Consider the following 13,697-nt stretch of genomic DNA (forward strand, 5'->3'; position numbering starts at 1 on the left):
TCTTCATCTCCTTTGAATTCTGATTATTAGAGCTTACATTGCTGTTCCTGTTGAAATATGGCCACAGCTATGGCATGATTTTATTTAGGCTCTCCTACTGTTATAGTTCTTGTGCTATACTTTCTCTACTGAAAAAAAATGTTCATCATTTCTCAGAAGAGGTGAGAGACCTTGTAACTTTTAACTTTTGCTACTGGTACAACGTAATAACAAGAAAGAAAGAAAGATGGCAGCTGAGAGTTGTAATTGTGTGTGACCCCACCATCCCAGTGGCAGATGACCTTATATTGCCCAGGTTTACAGTACTGAGTATGATTAGAAAGAGATCTGTTTTGGCCCATTTTGTGCTGCTACAACAGAACACCCGAGACTGGGTAATTTATCAAGAACGGAAATTTATTTCTCATAATTTTGGAGACTAAAAGTCCAAGATCAAGGCACCAGCATTTAGTCTATGGTGAGGGCCTTCTTGCTCACATGGCAGAAGTCAGAAGGGCAAGTTAACCAAATGCTCCATGAAGCCTCTATTAAAAGGGCCGTAATCCTATTAATGAGGGAGGCCTCATGGCCTTAATAGCCTCTTAAAGGCTATGCTTCTTAATACTATCATATTGATAACACCTAAATTTTGGAGGAGTCACATTGAAACCATAGCAAAGTCCTTAAAAAGCATGTAATGCAGTGCTGTATTCTAGTTTGAATGGAGATTATATCCATAGTATATAATGTTGAAGTATATGCATCATGGTCATGTTTTATTCAAATGGATAAATGGGCAAGTTACTGATGAAATTCTTGGTGATTAGCAGTTTAAACCTATTCTTTGCTGCATATACAGGGACTATAGGTGAAGAAAGTTTTTTTAAAACTGGTTTAAATTTTAAAATATATTGTTTTTTTATAAATTATTAGTTTGCTTTAAAAGTATATGGTATACAACTAAATTTAATTCAAGATCTAAGCTTAAAAAATTTTTATTATGTGTGTATTATTGCAAAAGGTCTTTAAAATTATCTTGACTTTTTGAAAAAAAATTTCTGCGCAGTGTAATTATCTGTATCATTTTATTTTGGACCACAATAGACTATGTAATGTGCTTATGTCTAGTTTTGCATTCATTTCCCAAGGATTCCTAGGACTCTTGTTGGTAGAGTTAGATTTAGAAGCATGTTGATATACATTATTCTGAGAAATAATTCATGTCAGAATAATAGGAATATTTATAAGTCTATTTTAAGAAAACCAAATGTGGATCTTTTAAAGTGACTCATTTTGCATGAGTGCAAACAGCAACAATAAAAATAAATAACAAAAATTACTTCATACCCTATTCTTTCAAGGGAGGAAACAGCTCTTGCTACAAACACAAATCATTTATTTTGCTCATTTATTCCTTTTGTCATGTTACAGCATTAAAACTAGGTCCTGAATCATTCAAGTTTGATGGTGCAGTGGAGGCTGTAGCTGTCCGGCAGGCTGAAAAATATTACATCCTCCGTCCTGAAGTAATTGAAACCTATTGGTACCTATGGCGATTCACTCACGATCCAAGATATAGGCAGTGGGGCTGGGAAGCAGCACTGGTAAGTAAGCCAATATTTCATTTTATCTGCAAGAGTGTTAAATGAAGGCATCCTATAGTGCCATGTATCCTCATCCATGTTACCTCATTTTCAGTTACTATAGAGTGATTTTCATTTATCTGACAAAACAGTCAGTTTAAATTTCTTGAGCAGTAGAAATAAACCTTAGGATCCACTTTTGTTCTCTATTAGAACAAATTTTCTACTAGTGTTCACTTATTATTTTTATTGAATAACTATAAGGAGTTATGTAAAAGGCGATTTTTCAGTACAATTGTAAAATAAGTAGTTTAATTCTCTGTACTGTCCTCTTAATGCTTAACCACTAAAAAAAAAAGTCATTGTAAAATGGCCCAGGGTCACAGCCTGGGTTGATGACCTCCTATTTATTTTACCTTGTATTCTGAGTAATTCCTTAGTGGATCACCAGGAGAAGGATCAGTAAATTATTAAAATTTTTCTTGATTGAAAGATAACATACATACATACATATATGTGTGTGTGTGTGTATTTGAAATGAGGAATTTTTAATGGTTAGCAATTAAAGGAAGCAAATGGTTTACCCTTAAATTATTCTTAAAATACTAGTCTTCAGGGAGCCCCATGGCTATCAATACCTGGGGAAGAAAAAAACCATTAGTCTTCTGTGAAAGTATAGCTTATTCCTGAGGGTAAAGGGTGCTTTTTGTTCTTTGAGATTTACTAATTATGATAAATACTACTACTTATGATGATATTCATATCCAACTTGTTTAACTTAAGCTTGCAGTCTAGATAGAACATCTGAGGACATCCCAGATGAGGTTAAGTAGTGGCAGTAAATTACCCAGACAAAAATATACAAAATATATTTTAGGGCAGGATGTACACCAATTTACGGAAAGAGAATGTTCCACAGTAGCAAAGGGGGAGAGAAAGTTGGAGCCATTGTGTAGATAGCCTTACGTGCCAAATCAAGGGTACTTAGTACTTAGTTCAGGAAATAAGACATGTATGCATGTGCAAACACAGCCCCTAACACCCACACTTAGTAACTTCTGTCAAATACTGCATAATTGTTCTCATGTGGAAAGTGGTGATAGAAAGTCCTTTGCTTATCTAAAAAACCATTTGGATCTTCATTTTTCCTTACCATGTCCTACCCATGAAAGCTCCCTAACTTTGAGAATCGATTGCAGAACTACTAAAAGTTTTTCAAGGGGAAGAAAGTATTGAAGGCTTTTTTTAGTGGGAAGTAACAAAACAAAAGGATCTGATTGTAATGCATAAATGGGTGGGTTTTAGAGATCACTGCAATAATCTAGGAATAGTGTGATATCTTGAACTAAGGTGAGGACACTTACAAGTCATTTGTCATTCAGGCCTAGGTAGTCTTCATGGACTTTAACAATAAGAGAATATTAATCGAAGCAAGGGGCTTACACCAGACAGGAACAGATGCAGCATTTATTGATGCTGCTTTTCCCTGCCCCTTGGGTCCAGAATTGAGAGTATAAGCTGCTAGTGAAACTGTGCAGGAGGGTCCTGCCACAGTTGTCAGAAGACAGCCAAACTTGCCTCAGTGGTTTGGAAATAGGGCACACACAGACACACACACACTTCTGTTATTAATAGTAGCTTACTAATGCTTATGTAAATCAATCAATTATTTTATGTAAGGGAGATAGATAGGTGAAATAGTCCTGTAGTGAATCTGTTTGATTGAATGTCCCCTGATATTTAATGGTTCTTACTTATGGGAATCAGGGAGATGTCTCTGAATCATGTGAGGTGGGGGCTGGAAGGTAGGGGCAGAAGCACTTCCTATCGTTGAGAAACATTATAGGACACTTTATCCTTATTCTCGGGTCCTTTTTTCCTATATGCTTTCTTGAAGTATGCCCTACTCTTACCTGTTAAGAAGAGGTTTGACAAGCTCAAATTTCAGCCCATATCTGTCCAAATTTGAATTATATGAGTTAGAATTTTGCTTTCATACCCCAAATGGATATACACAAACTCAAATAATCTTTCAGGAACCATAACTGGAAGAGTTATGTTCTAAATTCAAGTTTCAAAAATGTGCCATGATGACAAGAGGGGGAATCGAAACAAAAGAAGTGGCTTCACGTTGTAAATAGAATTTGCTTGCACATCACTATTGGCCTCTTCTGTTGAGCACGAAGAAAGTAAAGGGAAGGCAGGGAGAGACAGAATGGTGCTATACTGTGTCTTCTGTAGCCTTAGCTGTTCATTTGGATATTCAGACTTCCAAACATGAGTATATTATGCATGAAATCTTACCCCAAGAAATGACTCTAAATGTCTTAAAGATTATTGTGCCTCCCTGTTACTTTCTCAGTATTCTTTAACTGTTGTGATAGTTCATATGGTGGGAAAGAAACATGATCCTTACGAAGAAAGTACTTAAAAACTCTTGTATTCAAAATATGTTTAAAATATTTAGATAGAGAAAAGCTCCAAACCCTTTGGTAAGAAGGTTTTGAAACCCAGCTATAATCAAAATGGAGCTATAAAATGAACAGTTTGGTTAAATAAACACTTTAGCGTTAATTAGCTTTTCATTAGAGAGGAAGAAGACCAGAGAGTAAGAAAAGCAGCAAGACTAGGAACAGTAAGCTATGGCAGCCAGCAGTGAATAGTAAAATAATCATTCCTTCATTGGACAATATCTCAGGGTTAGGCAGAGTAGAGAAAGAAAAGAACCACATGTACTTTCAACTTTTCATGAATAGCTTAATTCTGGAATGTGATATATCTGTATAAGCAGGATATTTGGTTGCTTTGAATTAAAAATAGAGTTGTAAATAGATTCCATTTGATTCAGTATCTTTCATTTAGGCATGTTCAAAAATGTATAAAGAGATATAAATTAAGAACTTTAGCTCCCAGTCAAGCAGTAAAGCACAGTAGTTAATAATGTGGAGCAAATTACTCTGTGCCTCAGTTTTCCCTTTTGAAAAATACAGCTGTTAACCTAATAGGGCGTGAAATTTAAATGTTACTGCATGTAAAGCTCATAGAACAACCTTCAGCATGTAGTAAATACTTCATAATTGTTAGCTTTTGATATTGTAATTATAATAGATGTGTGGGTGGCTCTTCCTGCCAGTTGGTATACCTATAATGCCTAATTTATGGGATTATGTTAGTACAATGTCTGGCATATAAGTATGTTTGCAGTAAATATATCCTCTTATTGCCATTACTCTAAAGCTGCAGTCTCCAACCCCTAGGCCACAGAGCTCCCTCCACTGTCCGTGGAAAAATTATCTTCCACAAAACTGAGGTTGGAGGGCACATAGCAGGAGATGAGCTGTGAGAGCAAACAAAGCTTCCTCTGTATTTGCAGCCTCTCCCGGTTGCTCTCATTACCACCTGTGCTCCTTCTCCCCCACCCTACCCCATCCGTATGAAAATTGTCTTCCATGAAACCTGTCCCTGGTGCCAAAAACGTTGGGAACCACTGCATAGAGAGCTGCTTTGTAATACCTTTTTAGCATATTGTGGATTATTGTTTGTCCTTCAAAGTGACAAAATTGCAGTTCAAGTTTTTCATTCAAACAGAACTCCATCTTGATTTGTCAAAATTAATGAGACGTTATGGTGCCAGACAGGTCCTTAAAAGCTTAAAGAGTTTTAGAGAGGGAGAAATTCCATAGGAAACAGCTTGTTTCTAGTGTGAATTAATTTTTCTAGTATAAGAATACTTCCTTTTGAAAATGTTATTCTTAAACCATCGAATTTTCATACAGATCTCTGAATTTTTTACTGTTGTCCTTCAAAGTTTCATTTTCTTTCAAAACTCATAGAATTTCTTTCAAATTCTATGAAATTGATTCTTTTGTCTGATCTTTTTTCATAGGCCATTGAAAAGTATTGCCGAGTCAGTGGTGGATTTTCTGGGATCAAGGATGTATATTCCTCTACTCCTACACATGATGATGTACAGCAAAGCTTCTTTCTTGCTGAAACATTAAAGTAAGTAGATAACTTTAAAAATTCTTTAATTGTAACCTGGTTTGATCACTAGATGATGGATATGACTATGTGATATGTTACACATATTACATTTATTTTATTACAAATATCTTTTTATGTAATTGGATCTGTAAATGTTTGACTACATCTCAAGAAGAATGAGTTAGACTATAAGGTAGATAGTTTATCAATTAAGTGTTTAGTACCTTTAAAATCACCTGGAAGGCTCTCAAAACAGATACCTGGGCCCAGTACCCATAGAGCTTCAGTAGATCTGGGGTGGGGCCTAAGAATTTGCATTTCTGACAAACTCCCAGGTGATACTGACACCCAAGCTCCCTGTTCTAGCTAATGAAATCTGTTAAGAATAATCATGGAGTTTTGATGGTGCTAAATTGTATATTGCCCATAGCCATTCATCCTCCCAGTGAGGTTTCTCATAAAGATACACAAAAAAGGAATGATGGAAAAATAAGTAGACAACTTTATTATTTGGGATAATACTCAAAACCCCAGATAGAGCTCTCTGTAAACTGACCTGGAAGAAGGAGAAGACTGTAAACGTGTCTACTTTCCTAACAACCTACAATGTAAATATCTTTTCATACTGTCTCTTAAATTTCTTATTAGTTGCTTGTGTATCTGTACCTGAATGCCTCATAAACACTTCATTTGTTCAACAGTGTTTATTACCAGGCACTGTTCAAGTCACTTGGATATATTAGTAGACAAAAAGGACCAAAAAAAAAATCCTACTCTCCTGGATTTTACATTCTAGTATACTTGTAGTTTACATTCTGGTATATTACAATTGAAACATACATGTCTCAAACTAAGTTTCTTATCCTAAGTGCCCATTTTATTCCAGTTTTTCTTTATTATCCCTAGTACTGTTATTTTCCCATCTTTTCAGTTTTATACATTAGTCATTTCTGTCTCCTCCTAATATATCACTAAGTCTTTCTGTTATATCGCTTTCTTGTATTACTCCCTCCTTTCCGTATCTACAGTTGACCCTAATCCAGACCCTCATAACTGCTAAGATGGTTTAGAATATCTACCTGGTACTCAGTTTCCTACCTCTGGGCATTCCTTATTCTCATTTATCCTGTGTGATTAGGCTTGAGAGTGTAAGATAGTTGAAAGAACACTGGACTAAAAGAAATTAATAGGAACCTTAGTTATACACTTATTACATTCTAGCTGAATGAACATGTCAAAATAAAATTTCTTTCAATTTACATATCTGTAATCTGTGGAATTTGACTCAGATTTTGTAGGATCTCCCCCCACCTTTTTTTTAAATTTCAAGACTTCAGAAAAACTGGAAGATAATACAATGAGTATTTGTATGTTCTTCACCAGGTCCTCTCCCTCTCCCTCTCCCTCTCCCTCTCCCTCTCCCTCTCCCTCTCCCTCTCCCTCTCCCTCTCCCTCTCCCTCTCCCTCTCCCTCTCCCTCTCCCCCTCTTCTCCCCCTCCCCTCCCCCTCCCCCTCCCTCTCCATACATATATATATGTATACAGTTATACTTATTTAAATTTCTTTTTTTGGTAAACAATTTGAGAGTTAGTCACCAACATTATGATATTCTGCAGTAGCTTTCAAGAAAAGGGCATTATCTTACACAATCTCAATTCACTTATCACACTTGGGAACCTTAATATTCATACAATACTGTTGTCTAATATATAGTCCCATTTTCAAGTTTCTCTAATTGTTCCAATAATGGACTTTAGAAGTATTTTTTCTATTTCAATGCATGATTTAGTATGAAATCATTTGCTGCGTTTGATTGTCATGCTCTTTAGTTTCCTTCAATCTAGAACAAAGTTTCCCTGCTCTTTTGTTTTTTATGAAATTAACATTTTTTAAATACTCAGGCTAGTTGCTTTGAAGAATGTTCTTCAATTTAGATTTTTCTGATTGCTTTCTCATAATCAGATTGAGGTTAAACATTTTTGGTACAAATGACATATTCTTATGATTACACCCTATAAAGAGATACATGATAACAGTTTAGCCCATTAATGGTGATTTTAAGTTTGATCCTAGGTTAAATTTGATAAATCTGCTTATTGTCAAATAATCTTTTTCCTTTTTGTAATTAACTTCTCTGTGAGGTGATAACTTTGAGACTGTGTGAATATTCTTTTTCTTGTAAATTTCATCCTTAAACCAAACTAATCTGCATTCAAATGTTTGCATATATATAAAGTTTGTTCCTTTGCATTTAATTGTCTGTTTTGTATTTCTCTGCTTCTGGCAAGAATGCCTTTACCTTTTCTATCAATTAATGCTGCTCTCTTATTTCTAAATTCAGTTTAAATCTTACCGATTGTCAACTGGCTTTTATAATTAATTCTCAAGTGCCTCATCTTGTAGACTTTGAGCACTTAAGCCCCTGGCATAGGGCTGGAAATAGATGGTAGTCTGCCTAGTCTCCTTCCATGGTCTATATGGAATATTACCAGTTAATCTTGGTACTTTTCCCTGCCAAATTCTGGGAGAATCCTTCTCAAGGCAGCAATACATTAGGTAACCAGTCGTGTGTGTGTGTGTGTGTGTGTGTGTGTGTGTGTGTGTGTGTGTGTGTGTGTGTGCGCGTGCATGCTACAATATTCTTTTTCAGAAAAGCATAAACATTTGAATCAATAAAAGTGAGAAAGATCAAATGAAGAAACATACAGATAATTATAACAACACCTAGGCTAAAAAAAATTGATCACAGTTGAGCATACATTCAGCATTGAGCTTCCTGGCAGCTAAAGCAAAAGGAATCATTCTGTACAATGTCATTGTCATATTTGAGAGTCGAGGGAGCTATTACTTTGACAAATGAGACAAAATTTTTGCTACTGCTAAATTATGACTTAAATTGCATAATTCATTATAAAAATATTGGCCTATTAAGCAAACCATATGAAATTACCCTTTTAAAAAGCTGGAATCATTTGAATATTGACAATGTCATATGATTCAACCTAATACATAATAGTAATGGCAAATATTTTCTAACAGTGATGTTACAGAAGATGCAAAAATGCTCTTAGTATGACATACTCTTTATAAAAAGCTGATGGCATAATATTAAAGGGCAATTGAGTGAAGTCATTCTTGTAAAGATCTAAGTTAATACAGTTGTAGGTTTATAGTTGTCTTATTCCAAAGATAGAACTTAAAACTTTATAGAGGGTTAGTTCAAAGAGACTTGTATCATAAGGTAACTGTTAATTTGTATATTCTGTCAAGTGGTTGAAATTTATTGTAAATTCATTAAAGGGCAGCAATCCACGTATTTTGACTACCAGAGATAGAACCAACTGGCATGACTGTGGTGTAACATTTAATGAAAAAGCCTGTATTCCTGACCTAAGTAGAGGGCCATTTTACCTTTTACATGTTTCATGGCTGCTATATTATTGAGTAGCTATAGCTATAGATATACTTCTTTCCCCAGAATAAGAGGGGCTAGGTCCTTTGTTTCTTTTGTTTCCCTCAATGGTTCCTCATTTGTTTATTCACTGAGCATATATACAAATGGCATAACAAAAAACTATGTAGTGAGGAAGGTCAAAGATAGATTCCTTCAAAGCCTCTTTCCTTAAAATGTTATTATATTCTCGAATAGAAAATAAAACACATGCAATATAGATAATAAATTTTAAATATATTAAGTGCATGAGAGAAATGTTAACAAATGCAAAAAAAGTCTTTTAGAGAAGGAGGAGTTTGCTTAACCTGAAAAACATAAAGGAATACTTCATAGAAGTGGTGGCATTTAAACCAGACTTAAAGGCAGAATGGGCAAAAATAGGATGAATTGGTGTTTAGGGCAGTGGCTATAAGGCAGACAATGGAATATTAAGAATGAGATAAGAGAGCTCTAAAGGTGGGATTGGCAAGCCTTAATATCTTATTAGATACAGGGACATTTAGTAAGAATGAAGAATTAGAGATAATATTCAAGTTTCTAGTTCCCAACCTGACTACGGTTTCTAATCAGTATTTTAGTGTCTTACTTTTAAATATTAATAAACAGTGTTGACCTAGAAATGTTTATCAAACTATAGGTAAGATTTGTGCATGTTTGTATGTGAATGTTATACGTTTATTTTTTAAACTTTATTTTAAAAATAAAATATAAATATAATAAGATAATTTAAGAAAATATTCCAGAACTGAAGGACATGAGATTCCAGCTTGGAAGAAAGAAACCATCAAGATCCCAGCACAGCAGATGAAAACAGACCCACATCATGTACAACACCATGGAATTTCTGAACCCTTAGATAAAGGAAAGATCTAACAGCTTCCAAAGAGAGGGAGAATAAAAGTCTTACAGATCTGGGTTCAGAGTGGCTTCAGACTTCTCAAGTATAGTCATTTAAGCAGGAAGCAGTGGAGCAGTTCATTCAAAATTATGAGAGAAAATTAATTCCAACCTAGAATTCTAAGCTTTTAACCAAGTAAGATCTCAAAAATCAACTTCCACATCCTCTTTCTCAGTAAGTTTTTGGAGGATATGCTCCTTCAAAACTGGATATAAACCAAAAGGAAAGACATGAATACAGGGAACAAGTCAAAAGAAGATTAACAGGATAATCCATCAACACTGAATAGGACAGAGGCTCTGGGCGAGATTTCTTCAAGGTTAAATTTGTAGAATGTTTATATCTAAATATTTTGAGAGGAAATTAGACAGTTGGTAAAGATTTTAGGCACATTATTAGTGATATTATAATAAATACAGTTAGCCTGCTTTTCAGTTGAGGGAGGGAATTATGCAAGAAAGGAAAAGCCATGAATAACTTTCAGTTAACATATGAAATTGCTTAAAGACACTTGTTTGGAGTCTTGATTTTTTTGTAAGAGTGGGCAAATGATATCTTCTGTGACATTTCTCCAATCGTGAGAAAGAGAAATATGTTCTTTGATAACAGGTTTGCTTCCTCCATGAATTCTCTGTTCATTGGTTTTAGTGAAATTGCAGTTGATTAAAAGTCCCTTAGGGAAAAAGAATTCTAAGGAACATAGCAGATATAACACCAAGACTTCTAGGAGCAGTTTTCTAATAGCAGCCCCTGATTTGTTTAATGAATATCTCCCATTTGGATTTTCTTTAGTTCTGTCATTTTGTATTATGCCATTTGCTATCATAAATCAATTCCTCTTAACAAAAACTCTGAAGGAGGGGTGTGTTATTTTATATGCATACCTCAGTGTCTATAGCCATTCACCTAGATCTTTCATTGAATTTGATTTTCATTGACTCTCAGCTCAATTCTGTTGCACATTTATTTGAAGGTCTGATAAATTTAGAAAAATGTACACGTTGAGGATGCATTTCAACCAGTTTTTCTGAGTTTATATATATATCAGACATTAGACAGCCAAGAGAAACCACAGGTTAGTTAGAAACATAGTCTTTTTAATAAATTTGTTATTAAAGGAAAGAGAAATAACATAAAATTAAGATGGAATTTACCATCTCAGTGTGTCTGCTTTCATTGGTATTAAAGTCTCTGTGGCAGTAATTAGGTCTGTGTGCCTATGCGTCTTGCTTGTGTGCTTTTTCCTCCCTATCTCTTAAAATTCAAACTTTGAATAAAGTGGTAAAATTCTAGAAAGCAATATAAGAATATGTCAATAACCTTAAATAATCAGAGCTGTGGAAAAGAATTTATGTACAAAGATGTTTATTGCTATTAATAAAATAAGAGTTACCTGTTCAATAATAGTTGAACGGTTCAATATATTATAGCACATCCACAATATATATTATAAAGCCAGTATAGCAAGTGCATTTTTATAGACTCGTCACAGTATAATATTAAGTAGGCTATTAATGCACAAATGCATATGTAACACATAAATGAACATGTCTCAATTATTAACCAATTCTTGCCATATCCTTTTGGAAGATTTCTGGGCATATGCAAACATGAAATACATATTTATAATGTATATCCATTTAATATCCTTTTATTTGTTCCCCATAGGTAGGATTTGTTCTGAAACTTGCATTTTTCATCTTTTTATCTAGAAAAGGGATATTGGAACATATAAATGCACTGAGGAATGTATAATCTGTTAAATCAGTACCTTATATATAAGCTGGTTCTAGTTTTTTGCTCTTACAAAGAATGTTGCGGTGAGTGTCCTTTTATATACACCTCTGTTCCTTGTGTGAATATAAATTTATTGGTTAGATTCCTAGAAGTAAAATAGATGGCAGGATCAAAGGGCATGTGCATTTGAATTATGATAACTTTCATTAAACAAAATAAGCTGAGAGAGCTAACTCTTTGTATAAATTCTCCCAGATAGAAAACTCTGAAAGTTCAGGAAAGAAAAAATGTGTTTTAAAAAAATTAATTCATCAGCCAGGCATGGTGGCTCATACCTGTAATCCTAGCACTCTGGGAGGCCAAGGCGGGAGGATAGGTTGATATCAGGAGTTCGACCAGCCTGAGGAAGAGTGTGCTCCCATCTCTACTATTAATAAAAATAGAAAAAATTAGCCATTGTACCTGTAGTCCCAGCTACTTAGGAAGCTGAGGCAGGAGGATCGCTCGAGCCCAGGACTTTGAGGTTGCAGTAAGCCACAATATGCCATTGTACTATACCCAGGGTCACAGAGTGAAACTCTTATCTCAAAAATAACAATAAAATAATAATAATAATTCATTAGGAATGGTTCAAATCAAAGAGGGTATGCTGAGAATTACAGAAGCTTTTAGGTAGTACCTGATGGCATAAAGTTGAATGAACACGCTTTTTTTTTTTAAATCGATCTTGAATTAAGTGATTTAGAGTAAACTCAGACAATAGAATAAATAACTCAAAACCTTTTTTTTTATAAGTTAAGAACATAGATAAAAAGTCAAACAGTCAGAGGATCTTAGGAAATTAATGACGATAAAAGTTTCAGCATTTGCTCATCCTTTTAACTATTACTTTTTAGAATCATTAATTCCACATTTTTGCTCTTTATTTGGATCTGAGCTCTTTACTAAGTAAATGGTGATCAAAATACAGAGATGATACAGTAATATATGAAACAATGTATCCAACAAATGTTTATTAAGTGCCTGATATGTGCCAGCTGTTTTTCATGTGCTAGGGATATAGCAGTGAATGTAACAGATAACAGTCCTAACATCAAAGAACTTACATCCTCAAAAAATCTCACTTGCCCTCTCCCTGTCTTATAATTGCTATGTGTTTCAAGTGCCTGCCTGTGAAAATACACCCTTGTGTATCATCTGTACCCTTCATTATTCTCTCCCCTTACCCTGCCTTATTTTTCTTCATAGCACTATCACCACCTGACATACATGTGTGTTTTTTATGTCTTCCATGGGTAGAATGTAAACTTCGTAACTCTGACCTCCCCAGCACCTAGCATATGAGGCACTCAGTAAATAGGTGTTGAATTGGTTGAATAAATCTTTAGTCTTTGTTATGTAAGAAAAAAAAAGTTTGCTATTTGTAGCTCTACTCTGGTGGCTTTTAAGTAGTAGTTTTTAATTATATCATTCTATAATATATAAAATTTCAGAGTGCTCACTTACTCATTTTTCCCCACTTTACTTTCCGATAGCAGAAATGGTACCAACTAACTTGTACTTCTGGTTAGAAGTTACACAGAGCTGGTGACCTAGAAAAGTGGTTCTTAAACTTGAGCATGCATCAGAATCAGGTGGATGACTTGTTAAAACAGAATGAAGGCTCCATCCATCGCCAGAGTTTCTGATTAATAGGTCCAGAGTGAGGCCTAAGAATTTGCATTTCTACCCAGGTGGTGTTGATGCTGCTGTTCTGGGGGAATGACATTTTGAGAACCGCTGACATCTGTGACTCAGTAAAACATTTATGGAAGCAATTAGGAATCAAGAAATTAACTATACTGACAAGGAAGCTAGCATATTATGAAGTCAGGTTAACAGATCATTGCTTAACTCCTCTATTTATGTAGTCTAACTTTTCAGGTAGGTATACTGAAGGACCAGAACTATGGTCACTACAGTTTTTAATCCCTCGTAGGACCTGTCATGGTGCAATCCAAATATCAGGCACTGGGAAACACAGTGAATTTCACTTGTACTATATAATATAAGCATTCTTTTA

The 13,697-nt window shown here is 34.7% G+C and overlaps 1 protein-coding gene across 2 annotated transcripts in view; it reads left to right on the forward strand.

Annotated features, from left to right (window-relative positions):
• MAN1A2 (mannosidase alpha class 1A member 2) overlaps window positions 1-13,697 on the forward strand; it is a 163,468-nt gene that overhangs the window by 127,888 nt on the left and 21,883 nt on the right. The window contains exons 11-13 of one of the 2 annotated variants that reach the window (XM_076000012.1): window positions 1,411-1,583; window positions 5,449-5,564; window positions 9,744-9,990. In XM_076000012.1, coding sequence (XP_075856127.1) covers window positions 1,411-1,583; window positions 5,449-5,564; window positions 9,744-9,873 — 419 coding nt within the window. In that variant the 3' untranslated portion in view covers window positions 9,874-9,990. Of the gene's footprint in view, window positions 1-1,410; window positions 1,584-5,448; window positions 5,565-9,743; window positions 9,991-13,697 lie in introns of those variants that run through there. The other variant, XM_020284491.2, reaches the window with a different exon arrangement.

This window comes from Microcebus murinus, chromosome 2 (assembly GCF_040939455.1).
Source record: "Microcebus murinus isolate Inina chromosome 2, M.murinus_Inina_mat1.0, whole genome shotgun sequence".
Taxonomy (NCBI): Eukaryota; Metazoa; Chordata; class Mammalia; order Primates; family Cheirogaleidae; genus Microcebus; species Microcebus murinus.